This window comes from Corapipo altera, unplaced genomic scaffold, assembly GCF_003945725.1.
Source record: "Corapipo altera isolate COAL_440 unplaced genomic scaffold, ASM394572v1 126, whole genome shotgun sequence".
Classification (NCBI taxonomy): domain Eukaryota; kingdom Metazoa; phylum Chordata; class Aves; order Passeriformes; family Pipridae; genus Corapipo; species Corapipo altera.
Genome location: NW_020884937.1, coordinates 2,566,450 through 2,581,571, shown reverse-complemented (window position 1 = coordinate 2,581,571; position 15,122 = coordinate 2,566,450). Strand labels below are relative to the sequence as shown.

Genomic DNA, 15,122 nt, shown 5'->3' with positions numbered 1-15,122 from the left:
AGCCTCTTTAGCTGCCAGGCACAGCCCTTTTTAACACAGGTCTGCTGCTGAACTTTTGGAAGATGTCTCTTGGCATCTCCATTATTTCAGATTTAGTTTTTCCACTGTAACAGCTATGACAGGATGTGCTTCCTCAGGGGTGAAATGAATCTCTCCTCCTCCACATGGCTGTCCTTGCACAGCTGACACCACCCTGAGGTGCTGAGCCCGAGGGCTGTGTGGTTGTGGGTGGCTCAGCTCAGGTCCTTGGCTGCCCAGCAGGACAGAGTCACCTCCCAGTGTCCAAGTGGGTGACTCACATGGCAAAACCCGGTGACTCTGCACTGCCCTCCTGACTTGGATACTCCAGGAGTGAAAATAGCCCATTCACTAAGGATCTATATTTACCCAGCAGCTGCATCTGCTGAAGCTGCCAGAAAGAGCTAATCTTAGACACCACCCCAGCCAGAACTGTTAGACACAGTTCAGGGGAGATCTTGGGTTTTGCCCTCCTTTACCTGAAGTTGTCCCCTCAGTGTCACTACTCTGACAAGCCCAGGAGGTCTGGTGAGCCAGGAGCACCCTGGTGCTCTCTCAGGCAGCTCAACCTTGCACAGGAGACCCTCAGCCTCACTGAACGCCACTCTAGCATGGGATATATCCACTCCTCATCTCTCTCCTGAAGAAGAGCATCTCATCATGTCTGGTTATTGGTTTTTTTCCCACAAAACTCACACAAGAAGCCAAGAAAAGCAATTATTTACTACAATTACAAATCCCAATTAACAGCCCTACACTGGACGCTTTCTTGATCAGCCTGATGTGACTACAATTCCTGCATTCACCTTCCTTGTCCTAAAATTTTGTGTGGGAAGGAGTGATCCTGCTGCATCCCTTAGGATGCTTTCCATGTATCCTCACTGTCATGGTTTAATCCCAGCTGGCAATTAAGTGCTACACGGCCTGTCATTCACTCCCCCTGCACCCTCCTCACCCCCATGGGGAGGAAAATTGGAAAGAAAAGAAAAGGTAAACAGGTAAACCTTGTGTGAGATAGGAACAGTTTAATATTCGAAACAAAAGATGATGATGATAATGATAATAATAATAATAGTAACAGAACCCAGGAGAAACAAGTGATGCACAATACAATTACCACCCACTGACTGATGCTCAGCCTGTCTCCAAACAGCAATTGGCCCCCTCCTGGGTAACTTCCACAGTTTTATGTACTGGGAATGGCATTCTTTGGTATGGAATATCCCTCTGGCCAGTTCAGGTGAGCTCTCCTGGCCATGCTGCTTCCCAGCTTTTTGTGCAACCCCTCGTTAGCAGAGATTGAGACACTGGTAAATCCTTCACTTAGGGTGAGAACTGCTCAGCAAGAGCCAAAATGGCAGGGTGGGTGTCAACATTGCTCTCATCCTAAATCAGAAAACACAGCACTGTAGCAGCTACTAAGGAAGCAAACAAACTCTCAGCCAACACCAGGACATTCACCTGCTCCCATGGGGCTGTTGCCCACTTAGGAACACACTTAATAACTGATTTAGTCCATTGATCGTTGGAAATCAGTGGCTGTATCCTTGTCAGATCTGGGGGACACAGTGCTTGGGCTGCTTCCCCAAGCCTTGGAGCTGGTTCAGCTGCTGTGCAAAGTCACTGAAACCAGTGGAGACCCCAGAGCAGGTCTGGGACCAGCACAGTGCCCTTTCCCTGGGTGAACCATGAACCCAAGAGATGCCAGAGACCCACTAATGGGTCAGAGCTCCTCCAGGAAGGGATGGGCTGTAGCTGCACTTTAGCAGCAGCACCTTGTGATGCACAGAATATGGAGGCAAAAGTCAGGATGCAGCACAGCAAAAAGGAAAACAACCCGGGGCTCAAGGGAGATTAAAGGCAGAGGGAGGGGGAGTGGTGGAAATCCCAGCTGGTAGCACAACAACACAGGATTAAACTTGGGATAGAGCAGAGCTAATGCAGAGGGAGGGCAGAGGGGAGGGTTGGGGTGTCCAGCCCCAGATGTCAAGGGAGCAGAGAAGGATTTCTGAAGTTCGACCCAGTTCAAAGATTGGCACCCAGTGTTTGATCCCGTCACAGATGAGCAGCACAGCAGAAGATCTTATGATGTGAGCTCTGAAAACAGCTTGTGATTATTTTCCTGCTATATTGGTACCTCTCAGATGGTGCTGGAACCACACCAGTACAAAAGGGATTCATACCAGTATAGCTCCCTCCCTCTTCCCACTTATGCAGATGATCATCATGGCAATTTTTATAAATACATCCCTGCCAGGGTAAGGGGTTATGTGGCTTTAAATACACCAAGAATAGTGGCTAATATCTCTGCATAGGCTTAATTAAATCATTAATTAAATCTGTGCCATCACTGAGTGTCAGGCAGCCCGGAGGATCCACAGTGAAAGATAAAACAGATTCATGTATAAGTTTTACTATAGGTATAAATAATTAGAGCTGCTCTGCTTGCCCATGTCTGTCAAAAATAATATGCTTCTTTGTGAGCTCCATGGGAAGAGATGGAGCTGGAGTGGCCATCTGGGGACCCGTGGGGCTTCCTAGACCTCCATAGGCACGGAAGAAGGACACAAGACCTGCTGGAGAACTCAGCCATTCTGGATCATCAGCTCAGGTTGATGACCCAGCTCTGGATCATCAGCTCTGGATCATCAGCTCAGGTTGAACTACTGTTTTTCTAGACTTCATCATGGGCGTGTTGAATCAGAAGAGCTCAGCAGGAGACCCTCAGTTTACTAGAAGGTACTTGTGTATAGATGTGTTAATCCGTGAGCTGAAGCCCCTTGTTGCATTTCCTTTACTTCTCTTCTGCCTCAGACACTCTGTCTGTCACCAAGATGTGGAAAAGATGAATTTATTGATGACAAGGTGCCCAGAGACTGTGCCAGTGGGGCCCATGCACATATTACAGAATCACAGAACCATTTAGGTTGGAAAAGACCTCCGAGATAGTCAAGTCCAACCCGTGACTGAACACCACCATGTCAACCAGACCATGACACTAAGTGCTACATCCAGTCTTTCCCTAAACACCTCCAGGAATGGGAACTCCACCACCTACTGCAGGGAAAGAGAACCATCCCTCTCCCCCAGTTCTCAAATCTCCTCCTCTAGTGAGTTTTTTTAGGTAACTTCCAGCACAGGCCTCGTATCCCATACAGAGCTGTAAATAAACAGCCCTATCTCCATTTTCCACCCCCTTCCAGACTCCTGAAAAGTGACTCTAGAGAAGAATAAAGGACAAACCTGTGCAGCAAAGCATCCCTGGGAGGGATCTGGCTGGAGCTGGGGATGCCACAAAGCCCACATAAGACGCTCCCTTAACGCATCTTTCCAGCTTTGACTTCAATGCCTATTTTTAGCACGCAGCCAAAGGTTTGGCAGTTTGGGAGCAACCCCTTTAGAGCTGTCAGGAGAAAGTCTCAGCTCTGCCGTCCGTGACCCAGAGGGCAGATTTGGGTGTTTGATCACCCCGAGGCCGTTCCCCAAGCGCGGGACGGGTCTCGCGCGTGTCCCCCGCCCGTGTCACGGCAGCGACGGCTCCCGCTCCCCCCGCGGTGACTCACGAGCTGACAGACCCTTCCTGAATTACTGGGGCTGGAATTACAGCTGTTCCCCCGGGCCCCCCTCCCTTCCTCCTCGTCCTATGTGTCATATTAAAGGGTGATCGGCTTACACATGCTGCAGTATGGATTCCTTAAGCTCTGCAGCGCCGGGTCTATATATAAAGCCCTGCCCTGGAAGCTGAAGTACACAGACAGCTGCAGTAGTAGCAAGAGCTTCACATTCCCGGTGTGCCATTGGTCTGGAAGCAAGGGAGGCTGAGAGCCCTGCTTTGAGCAAGTTTCTTTCCCAGGGGCTCAGGTATATCCATAAATATATCTCTGTAAAAGAAGGACTGGGGGAAAGGACGAGCGGCCGCTCCTCGCCATGGGTTTGCCTCTTGATCAAGTGGAAGAATTGCGACTCTACCAGCAAACTCTTCTCCAGGATGGGCTCAAAGACATGTTGGACCACAATAAGTTTCTGGACTGTGTCTTGAAAGTCAAAGGGAAGGAGTTTCCCTGCCACCGGCTGGTGCTGGCAGCCTGCAGCCCGTATTTCCGAGCCATGTTCCTCTCGGACATGGAAGAGAGCAAGAAGAGGGAGATAAGCTTGGAAGACGTCGATCCGGACGTCATGGGCAAGATCCTCCACTACATCTACACCTCGGAGCTGGAGATCACGGAGCAGAACGTGCAGGACATCTTCTCCGTGGCCAACATGTTCCAGATCCCCTCCATCTTCACCGTGTGCGTGTCCTTCCTGCAGAAGAGGCTGTGCCTCAGCAACTGCCTGGCCATCTTCCGGCTGGGGCTGATGCTGGACTGTGCCCGGCTGGCCGTGGCCGCTCGGGATTTCATCTGCGACCGCTTCGCGCTGGTCTCCCGCGACGAGGAGTTCTACCAGCTCTCCCCCGACGAGCTCATCGCCATCATCTCCAGCGACTCCCTCAACGTGGAGAAAGAGGAGACCGTCTTTGAAGTGGTGGTGAAGTGGGTGGGGACCAAGGACTGCGAGAGCCGGCAGAAGGCCCTGCCTGTCGTCTTCGAGAGCATCCGCTTCCGCCTCATGCCCAACGACTACATCAGGGACCACGTGGAGAAGCACAACGTGGTGAAGTCCAGCCCCGAGCTCCTCAAGAAGCTGCAGATGGTGAAGGATGCCCAGAAAGGCAAATTCACTGTGGTGAAGAAGAAGAAAGTGAAGAAAACCAGTGAAAATCAAACAAAGGATAATGTTGTCAACGGAGCAGTAGATGAGGAGGAAGACACGGAGGAGGATGCTCTCCCTGGGATCTTAAATGACACCATGCGCTTTGGGATGTTCCTCCAGGACCTTATTTTCATGGTGAGCGACAGTGGGGCAGTGGCCTATGATCCCAATGCCAACGAGTGCTATTTTGCCTCCCTGTCCACTCAAATCCCAAAGAACCACGTCAGTCTGGTGACCAGAGAGAATCAGATCTTCATTGTTGGAGGACTGTACTACAACGAGGACAGCAAGGAGGATCCCATGAGTTCCTACTTCCTACAGGTACTACCTTTTATCTTTCTGTTGTTTCTTGGACCACTTTGGAACACCACCAGCTTTTCTGTGTTGTCAGTAATATTCCTTGTCATGTGATGTTAGAATGAAAGTTTTAAGTGAAGGAGAAGCACCTGAGTTGCTTTACTAGAGATTCCTCTCCCTGTGTTTTTAAGGCAGATCCCACTGAGGGGTGGTTCTGGTAGTAGAGGAAGGAGGGTTGAAGGAGCAGGTAACAGGGACAAACCTTCCTGATCCAAATCCTGAATAGGGCACTGTTTAGAGCAGTGAGTTTGGTCCAACCCTACTTACCATGGGGCACATGGAGTAGAAAGTTAGTGGCACGAGGTCTGTGTTCTGCTTTGTATCCCTTGCATTATCTGGTCATGAAACCCCTGGAAAACCCAAGAGTGATTCTGCCAGGTGCCAGAAAACAGGAGCAGCAGCAGATACATCCATGGAGCAAAACACCCCAAGCACACAGGGTGTGCCCCTGCCTGCCAACATGTGCCCCATTTCTAGTGCTGCTCTTGCCCCTGAAGGTGGGTTTGTTCCAGCTCACTCTGCACCTTGGCCATTTCCATCCTGTGAGGGGGAAACCACAGTGTGATGTCTTTTGGGATACTCCTCAAGGAAGGTGGCTGTTCCAGTTCAGCAGTGACCAAAGCTGTGACTGGACTGAGCTATGTACAGGCAACCTGAGCCCCAGCCTGGGCTGTGACCCAGGAGCACTTTCCCTGTAGACAGCAAACTCAAGGCACCCTTCCTGCTGACCCTGAAGAATCCAGGAAATCCTCTACTCTTCCTCCCATCCCCAGAAATCCTTCTGTTCTTCTCCATGGCTCACATCTTTTGGGAAAAAAACAACATGTCCAGGCAGAAAGGGTAAAATGAGGGTAGTTCCCAAGCTGAGACATCCAGCCTTGATCGCTCCCTTGCCTTGTTGTGTGGGTAGGTCTGTCCATCTGCATCATGTGTGCAGGGACAGGCTTGTCCTCACCTGGAGAGGGTCAAGAGGCTGTGAAATAAGCTGGAGCAGGGTGAAGCCTGTGAAATAAGAAGCCAGCAGGAAGAGCCCCCATCCCTAGAAAGCAGGATGGAGTGGGAAGGCTGTGGGAGTGCCAGGGATGTGCTATTTGAGGCACGACCCTTCACACTGGGCAGTGGAGGATGACAGAGGTGTGGCCAACTCCATCACTCACCTGTGCAGAGAAGGTAGATGGGCTGCTTTGTATTCAGCCCAAACCTGTGCCTAAAGATTAATGTTCCACCAGCCTTGTTGCTGCTCAGGTGAGGTAGTTCCTTGGAGCAGAGAAGGTCCATTTTGTCCTGGGTTATTTCAGCACAGCTGAAACAAGCAGGTCAAGGGAAGGGATTTTTTTCTTTCCCTTCAGTCACACACTTGTGAGGCCATATCTGGCTGCTGTGTCCAATGTGGGGCTCTCCAGCATGCAGGAGACACTGAGGTACTGGAATGGGTCAGCAGAGGCCACCAAGATGGGTAGGGCTGCAGAGCAGGAGGTAGAAGAAGAGGCTGAGCCTTGTGTGATGATCCTGGAGAAGGGAGAGGGAAGATCTCACTGGTGTCTGCAGCTCCCAATTTTGAGGAGACACGGAGGAGTGATCCATACTCTCCTTGGATTTGCACAAAGGTGAGACAAGAGGCAATGGCTACTGGGTGCAGGAACTGAAATATCAGCTTGCTGTGAGGAAAAATCTTCCCAAGGGGGTTGGAGCAGTGCAGGAGCAGGGTCCAGAGAGGTCACAGAATCTCCACAGAATCATAGAATGGCTTGGGTTGGAAGGGACCTCAAACATCATCCAGTTCCAACCCCCTGCCATGGGCAGGGACACCTTCTACTAGACCAGTTTGCTCCAAGCCCCATCCAACCTGGCCTTGAACGCTTCCAGTGAGGCAACATCCTTGGAAACACTTCATATTTGATAGCAAAAATCCCTGGTGAATCCCACTCTAACCCCAAAACTGAGCCTGCTTGAACATGGGGGCTGGATGAAGACCTTTGGAAGTCCATTCAACCCGAAGTACTCTGTGGTTCTAAGCTACCAACAGCAGGATTTCCACATTCAGCTCCCAATTTGCCACTGACTCAGTGGCAGAGGCTTTGGGCATCATGGGGGCACTTTTAGCTCCTTCCACACAAGAAGGGGACAGTGGTCCCTCCACACCTCACTGTGGCACCTGTTCTTGGGAGAGTCCTGGGCTTGGAGAGTGCCATCAGTTTGCAAAGATGTCATTTATTGCATCAGTGTTGTTATGTAGCTCATGGTTCCTGTGTAAGGGTCTTTTGAGCCTTTTTTTCCAGCTGAAATGACAAATGTAGATAGGCAGCTGTAAGACAAACCCTTGAACCACTGTGTAGCAGCTCCCTACACCTTCTGACTGTTTCTATCCTCCCCAGTTTCACATTCCTCCCCTTAAAGCCAGGACTGCCAGGTCAGGGATAGTTTAGATTTAAGGACAGGCACCAAAATATAAAAATGCTGATAAATCCCAGGGGCCTTGCAGATTTTGGCAGGAGCAAAACGATTCCATTGACATCTCAGATGGAAAAGGGTGTCCTTTCTTTGTCATTTCCAAGATTTATGACTCGTAAACAACGCTGAGTCCATCAAGAAGGAGGAACTATCCTGATGGCTGAGCTGCTCGGGTTTGCACTATAAATAACACAAATGTGGACTACAGCTTCAAAGGAGACCAAAAACCACAGGCACCCAGCTGAGGCCAAGCTTTAGAGCCAACCCATCAGGCTGAAGCTCTTTGGCCTGAGCCCACAGCAAACAGCACTCCAGGCAGTGCAGCATCACAGCTTCATCTTGCAGAGTCCCACAGAATTGGCTGCAAGACATCCCTCCCTCCTCTGCTACCAAGCTGCATTAAAAATTTCTGCCCCAGTTTACGGTTCCCATCAAACCACAGTGCTCAGAGAGCCCTTTTATATTTTTTTTTTTTTTGTGGTGGGAGATGAGACAATGATCTGCAGATGTCCAAGGATCTGGTGACCTGATCCAGCAGCACTGTATGGATCAGCTCTCTCATCTATCAGATGGCTCTGACACACTGTAGCTGTGCTGCCAACAGTGTTGACACCACACTGTTGCCTGGCAGAGATGGAAGATATCAGGGTAGAATACCATGGAGTGCCCTACAACTGAAAAGGTTTGGGCAAAATTTTTAAAATTGAAATGCTTCAGCTCCTTTAGTCCCAGGAACTGTCCATTATAGGTCCAACACGGAATTCTTTCACCCAAAGATGAACTAACCTTGTTCCAAGTTCCAAGTTTGAAGAGGAGGCTCAGGGCAGACCTTGTTGCTCTCTAAAACTCCCTGACAGGAGGTTGTAGCCAGGTGGGGGTCGGGCTCTTGTCCCAGTGGACCAGTGATAGGACAAGAGGAGATGGTCTCAAGCTGTGCCAGAGGAGGTTCAGGTTGGACATCAGGAGGAATTTCTTCCTGGAAAGGGTGGTCAGGCATTGGAAGGTGCTGCCCAGGGAGGTGGCAGAGTCCCCATCCCTGGAGGTGTCCAAGGAAGGACTGGATGTGGCACTCAGTGCTCTGGGCTGGGGGACAAGGTGGGGATGGGTCACGGGCTGGACTCTGTGGCCTCAGAGGTCTTTTCCAACCTTGATGATTCCGTGATTCTATAAAGTCAAGGCTTTGGTAAATAGAGCAGAACAAGTTCATGCTGGCTTGTCTCTTACCATAAAAAACCATATCACGTGGTACAAGACTTGAGTTTGCTCCAAATCTCCCATCCTGCCCCAGGTGGAAGGGCACAGGCACACTGTGCCATGGGGTGACCAACCTGCCCCTGGGGATGGACTTTGCCCTCAGCCTGTGGACCCTGGCTTTTGCTAAGCAAAGGGGCTGGGTGATCACACACTAATGGCCATATGTTCCCTTCCAGTACGACCATCTGGACGCAGACTGGCTGGGGATGCCCCCCCTGCCCTCCCCTCGCTGCCTCTTTGGCCTGGGAGAGGCAGAAAACTCTATTTTTGTGGTCGGAGGGAAAGAACTGAAGGAGGGGGAGAAGACTTTGGACTCTGTGCTGTGCTACGACCGGCTGTGAGTGCCCGCGGGCGGGGAGGGAGGGGGTTTGGAGGAGAAGGTGAAGCAGCTGCCTGAAAAAAATGACTCCAGGTCTCCAGGGGTCAAAAGGTTTTGGAGGCAGGGCTTGAACTCTTTATCTCAATGCTGGGACCTCTGGGACTGTCTTGAGCTGTGCCCTGGGGCCTGGAGCTGTCACACTCCAGCTGCTCCTCTTGTTGTGATTGAACCTCCTGGAGATGGAAGCTCTAATGGGGATGTTATGATATCAGGGACTGATATCAGTAGATGATCATGTGAGACCTGTACAGGAGGAGTTTTTCCCTCTGCTCTTGAAGGTTCAGTGGCATTCGCTGGGATCTCACCAGGAGTGGTTTGAACGGGAAAGTCAGTTTTTAAAATGTTCAGATGTGGCACTGAACAGCTCAACCTGATTGATGTCAGGCTTAATATCCACTCATTTTTGGACAATGGGCTCTAACCCACACTGGGTCATGAGCTTTATTAAAAGGCACCATCCTGTTCTGCTCTCAGGAGACAGAAACATCCAAAGCCTGCCCCAACAGGAGGAGTAGGAGATGTCAACAAGTCTTTATTTCATCTATATTTAGATATGTGTGCTCCTAACTCTGTTTTTTAGGCAGAGGTTTGAAACCAGTTTCATTCCCACAGAAAAGGGGATTTATCTGCCCCTGCAGGCTCTGGGAAAGGGTATGTCTGCCCTTGCTAAGTGCTCAGGGGGTGGTTTGAATATCCATTTGAAGCTGGTGGAGATGTGATTGGCACCACTTTATCTCTAGTATCCTTTGATTGATATTATTCTGGCATTATTTTGATTGGCAGCAGCTGAACATGAGCCCATGTGTGCCCAAAAGGTGGGCAAAAAGGCCAGTGGCATCCTGGCCTGTATCAGGAACAGTGTGGCAGCAGGACCAAGGAAGTGATTGTCCCTCTGTGCTGGGCACTGCTGAGGCACCTCAAATCTTGTGGTCAGTTTTGGGTCCCTTGTGACAAGAAAGATTGAGGTGCTGGAGCATGTTCAGAGAAGGGAATGGAGCTGGGGAAGGGTCTGGAGCACAGGTCTGATGAGGAGCAGCTGAGGGGGCTGAGGGTGTCTTGACTGGAGAAAAGGAGGTTCAGGAGGGACCTTCTTGCTCTGCACAACTCCCTGACAGGAGGGGGGAGCCAGGTGAGGGTTGGGCTCTGCTCCCAGGGAACAAGTGACACCATGACAGCAAATGGCCTCAAGTTGCACCAGGGGAGCTTTAGATCCGATATTACGGAAAATTTCTGCTCTAAAATAATGGCCAGGCAGTGGAACAGGCTGCCCAGGGCAGTGGTGGAGTCAGCATCCCTGGAGGGATTTAAAGAACATGTAGATGTGTCACTTGGGGACATGGTTTAGGGGTGGACTTGGTTTTAAATTTTTTCCATCATGCAGCTGGTAATGCTTGTAAATGAGGTGAGGTCCTGGGAAAAGTGGGGCTGTGTGTCCACAAAGCTCAAGAGGACGGGATACTGCAGAAAACAATAATTACCATAAATATTCTGCATATTTTATTTCCTTTTTTTTTTCCCAGGACCACAAAATTTACTGGGTGAGCCTTGTCTCATTGAATTCTATCTCATTATGTGGTTTTTTTGGGGTTGTTCTGTGCAGAGCCAGAAGTCAGACTTGACAATCTCTGTGTGGGTCCCTTCCAGCTCAGGATATTCCATGATTCTATGGAAACCTCGTATTTTTGAGGCTGAGTCAGGAGCTGTGCTCACATCTGAGTGGTGAAAGTGCCACGTGCTGTAGTGTCACCCAGCAAGCCACAAATCCCTTTGCCTCCCACCTTTCTCTGATCCAGGTCCTTCAAGTGGGGTGAAGCTGATCCCCTCCCCTACGCGGTCTATGGCCACGCCGTGGTGTCACACAAGGACCTTGTCTACGTCATCGGAGGCAAAGGAAGTGACAAGTAAGTCAAAAAAGCAGGAGGAATTCAAGAATTCACCTCCCCAAGGAGTGGGAGTGCAGAGCACGAGTTGGTACCTCCCCAACATGGGTTAAGGAGGTTGTGTGGGGCGTGTGAGATGTGGATCCTTCACTCCCAGCTTACCCTTGTGCCTGCAGGCCTTCACAAGCCCCACAGGGACATCAGGGAGATGGCAGTGTCCTGGCAGGAGAGGGAATGTACTGCCCAACCCCTGGCCAGGCTGGGTGGTGCTTTAAGCAAACCTGGTCTGCTGGGAGGTGTCCCTCCCCATGGCTGGGGGGTTGGAATGAGACGAGCTTTAAAGATCCTTCCAATTTAAACTATTTTATGATCTATGATCCTCTTTGCTCACAAAAAAAAAAAAAAGTCACACTGGAGAGCAAGAAACCCCTTCAAATTAAAGGTCTCCTCTCTTGGACCTGTGGAGCAGAGTGGTCCCAGGAGTCAAATCCAGAGGTGTATTTGCAACAGGAGTGAAAAACCTCATTCAGCCTGCCCCACATCCTGCCCTCCTGCAGGAGACAGGCTCAAGCAGGAGAAGCCTCTCTTGGGGAGCATTGCAGGGCATGAGTATGACTGTTTGCAGGGCAAACAGGCCATAATCCAGGAAAGATAGGAAGGATTGTGGTCTGAAAGGTGTGAACGTGCCTCCACTCACACCACCAGTCTGGGGACAGGGACGTTACTGATGATATTTCACAGCATCAGGGTGGATCAGGAGCACTGGAACACTGTCTGGATGGCTGTGTGTGAGCTCCTGAGGGGCTGTTGGCTACACGGACCCATATCCAGGGTTATGAGCACATGTGGAGCTTTCAGGACTCCCACCCAAAGTGGGCACAGCAGGAGGGGATATGTTACACACATAAGTGATGACTCCAGGCATGGACACCCCAAGTATCCTCCATTTGTGCTGATGTGGAGCAAAACCCTCTCTAGAAACCCCATGTTCTTCCCAGCAGACACCCCAAAACTCCTGCAGGGCAAAACCCACCACTTGGCAGGCGATTGATGCTCCTTTTCCCCTCTCACCTTTCTCCAGGAAGTGCCTGAAGAAGGTGTGTGTCTACAACCCATCCAAGTTTGAGTGGAAGGACATGGCTCCCATGAAAACTGCCCGCTCCTTGTTCGGGGCCACCGTGCACAAGGACAAAATCTACGTGGCCGCCGGTGTGACCGACTCTGGCTTGACCAACTCGGTGGAAGTCTATGACATTGCCACCAACAAGTAGGTCCTGAGCACACCTCGGGGTGTGGTTACACCAGGAGCAGCTGCAGGTGTACATTGACCAACTCACAGCCGTCCTGGAGTCTGCTTGTGACTCCTGATTCCAGTTCCTCCAGTCTGTATGTCATGGCAGGGGAGCTGGAAATAGATAATCTTTAAGGTCCCCTCCAAACCAAACCAGAGTCTAGGATTCCTCAGAGAGCTGGGCATCACCAATGTCACTGTGGTTGGGCTGTGGATCATCTCAGGCTCATCTTTAAAGTGGTTTCACCAACTGGTGCCATCCCTGCGGGGCTGTAGCTTCCTCCTGGCAGCTTCACCCAACGCAATAAACTCTCTGATTTTGGGTGGCTCTTGCAGCACTGGGACATTCTCTCAGCACTGGGACGTTCTGGTCCATGCCCAATGTGCTTCACAGGCTGTGTACTCAATGCACAATGAAGTTGAACCGTGATGATGGAAACAGCTGTCCCTAAAACCAGCCAGGGTATGATCCCATCCCACGCAGACCTGCACAAGTTAACCTGTGAACTCAGTTGTCGTTTCCTGATTTGCTGGGGGTAGCCAGGCTGCTCTAACATGTCCCCTCTCCTGATGTGGCAGGTGGGACACGTTCACAGAGTTCCCACAGGAGCGCAGCTCTGTCAGCCTGGTCAGCCTGTCTGGGGTGCTCTACCTGCTCGGAGGATTCGCCACGGTGGAGACGGAGTCGGGAGAGCTGGTGCCAACGGAGCTCAACGATGTTTGGAGGTGATGGTCTTCCCCAGGGCTGTCCAAGGCAGCATGGGAGGGATGTTAGTGATGGAACAGATGGTTTCTGTCTTTCTGGGTGCCGTCAATATGAGACGGAGGTTGCGACCCCAGCACAAGGCTGCAGGCTCAGCGCAGGGTCTCTGAGTGGGGAGTTTGCCCTGTGCTGTGCTGGAGGGCACACTGGGGAGCTCAGTGATCTCTCCCAGCCTCAAACAGCAACGTACCAGGGAAAACTCTTCCTTTGGCTTTGTTGCTGAGTTGACATTTCGCCTGGAGGTGGTTCCAGCCTCCCCTTTGGTGTGGAGCAGCATCTGTGCGATGCATCCTCTCCCTGGGAACAGCCAGTGCTGGGGCTGGGAAGCAGATAGTCCTGGCTGGGAAGCAGATAGTGTTACATGTGAGCAGAGAAGAGGGCAGGAAGCACTCAGTGACAGCTGCTCACACAGCATTAGCTGCTCCTGTCTCTCATATCAGTGCTGCAGCACCCTCAGCAGGAACCCGCTGTCCTTCACCATGATGTTCCATCTTGGTACCATCAAAACGTTTCCTAATGAAAAAAACACCCTCTTCCCTGTGAGACCAGGTGCTGACATCCACATTCCGAGCCTGGCATTACCAACCAGGGCTGAAAGTCCCCATGCAGCCCCCCCAAGATTCCTGTGGCCAAATAATACTGGTGGGGTGTCACACCCTGCACCGGGGCTCCCGCCACCATGGAGAGCAGCTGAAAGGAGGGAGAGGAGACACTTTCCTCACTGTAACTCTGTCTCTCGCCAGGTATGATGAGGAGCAGAAGAAGTGGGAAGGGGTTCTCCGGGAGATCCAGTACGCCTCCGGTGCCACGTTCCTCCCCGTGCGCCTCAATGTCTTGCGTCTCACAAAGATGTAGGGATTTGTCATTTTTCCATGGTGGGGGGGGGGGGTCTGGGGCAAGGAAGGATGGGGGGGAGAGAGGTGATGTTTATCAGGGATATGGCATCTGGATGCTGTGTAGGACATTGCATCTGTGACTGGGACTTTTTTACTTAGATGGGAAATGGGGAAACGATCTTGAAGCTCTGTGGGAATTTAAAGATGCTCTCAAGGTAATTAGAGGAAGGATCTGGAGCCTGGAAGGAGATGGGAGAGGCTGAGAAAAACAGAGCAATGTGTTATTCCTGTCTCAGTAGGCAGGACAAATGGAAGTTTCAATTCTTTCTTCATGTTTTTCCCCATCTTTTCAACTGCTGTTACACCTCCCTTACCAGGCAGAAAGCAGGTCTCAATGGACTCAGTTAACATTCCCCAGGGAAAAGGGTCTATAAAATATTTCCCCTCCTAAGCTGTGAGCATTGTGCTAGAGCCCCCCTTGGAGAGGAGAAGGAAGGGTCAAAGTCAAGCGGTACAGGAGAGACCCAGGTGGAATTTGATGAGTTCCTGAGTGATGAGGGTTGTTGGGATGAGACAGTTAAAAGGAACGAGCATGTGAGCAGCAGAAATGCTCTGAAAGTTGCAATGAAAAGAAAACAGTCAAGTAATCTTAGTTCCTTGCCTCCACTTTGACTTCGGAGTGAAGAGAGGTCGGGAGCTGAGCCTGCAGGAGGGGAGGAGTCGTGCAAGTAGTAGGGTGGGAGAGAGGGAGAGATGGGCAGGGGAGGCCCTGTATGCTCATCTCCAGCCTTTTGCCTTCCTCATCTTCAATCCCAGATCACAATGTCCTCACCTGTGGATGGACAAGTGCTGTTTTTTTTTAGGGAAAGGTTTTATATTTTTGCTGTTTCTCTTTTCCTTTTAATAGTCAAACCTTTTTTTTTTTAAAAGAGTATTTCACTTTGCAGATGTGTTTGGCTCAAAGAGAGCTTCCTACAAGTGAAAAATGCACATTTATCTTAAAGTTATCCATAATGATGTTTTGATAGAAACACTACTGTACTGGCAGCAGGACAAAGATCTGCTAGAGCAAAGATCTCCTGATGCCCACACCACCTGACCAGTGGTTCATTTGAAAATAAATGTGACTATTTCAAAAGAA

The 15,122-nt window shown here is 50.7% G+C and overlaps 1 protein-coding gene across 1 annotated transcript; it reads left to right on the top strand.

Moving 5' to 3' along the window:
• The first annotated feature begins 3,805 nt into the window (after nt 1–3,805).
• KLHL40 (kelch like family member 40) lies at nt 3,806–15,122 on the top strand. The gene is made up of 6 exons (XM_027660552.1): nt 3,806–5,091; nt 9,009–9,169; nt 11,005–11,112; nt 12,173–12,358; nt 12,962–13,108; nt 13,889–15,122. The coding sequence occupies exons 1-6, from the start codon at nt 3,946–3,948 to the stop codon at nt 13,998–14,000; spliced, it is 1,860 nt and encodes a 619-aa protein (XP_027516353.1). The 5' UTR covers nt 3,806–3,945; the 3' UTR covers nt 14,001–15,122.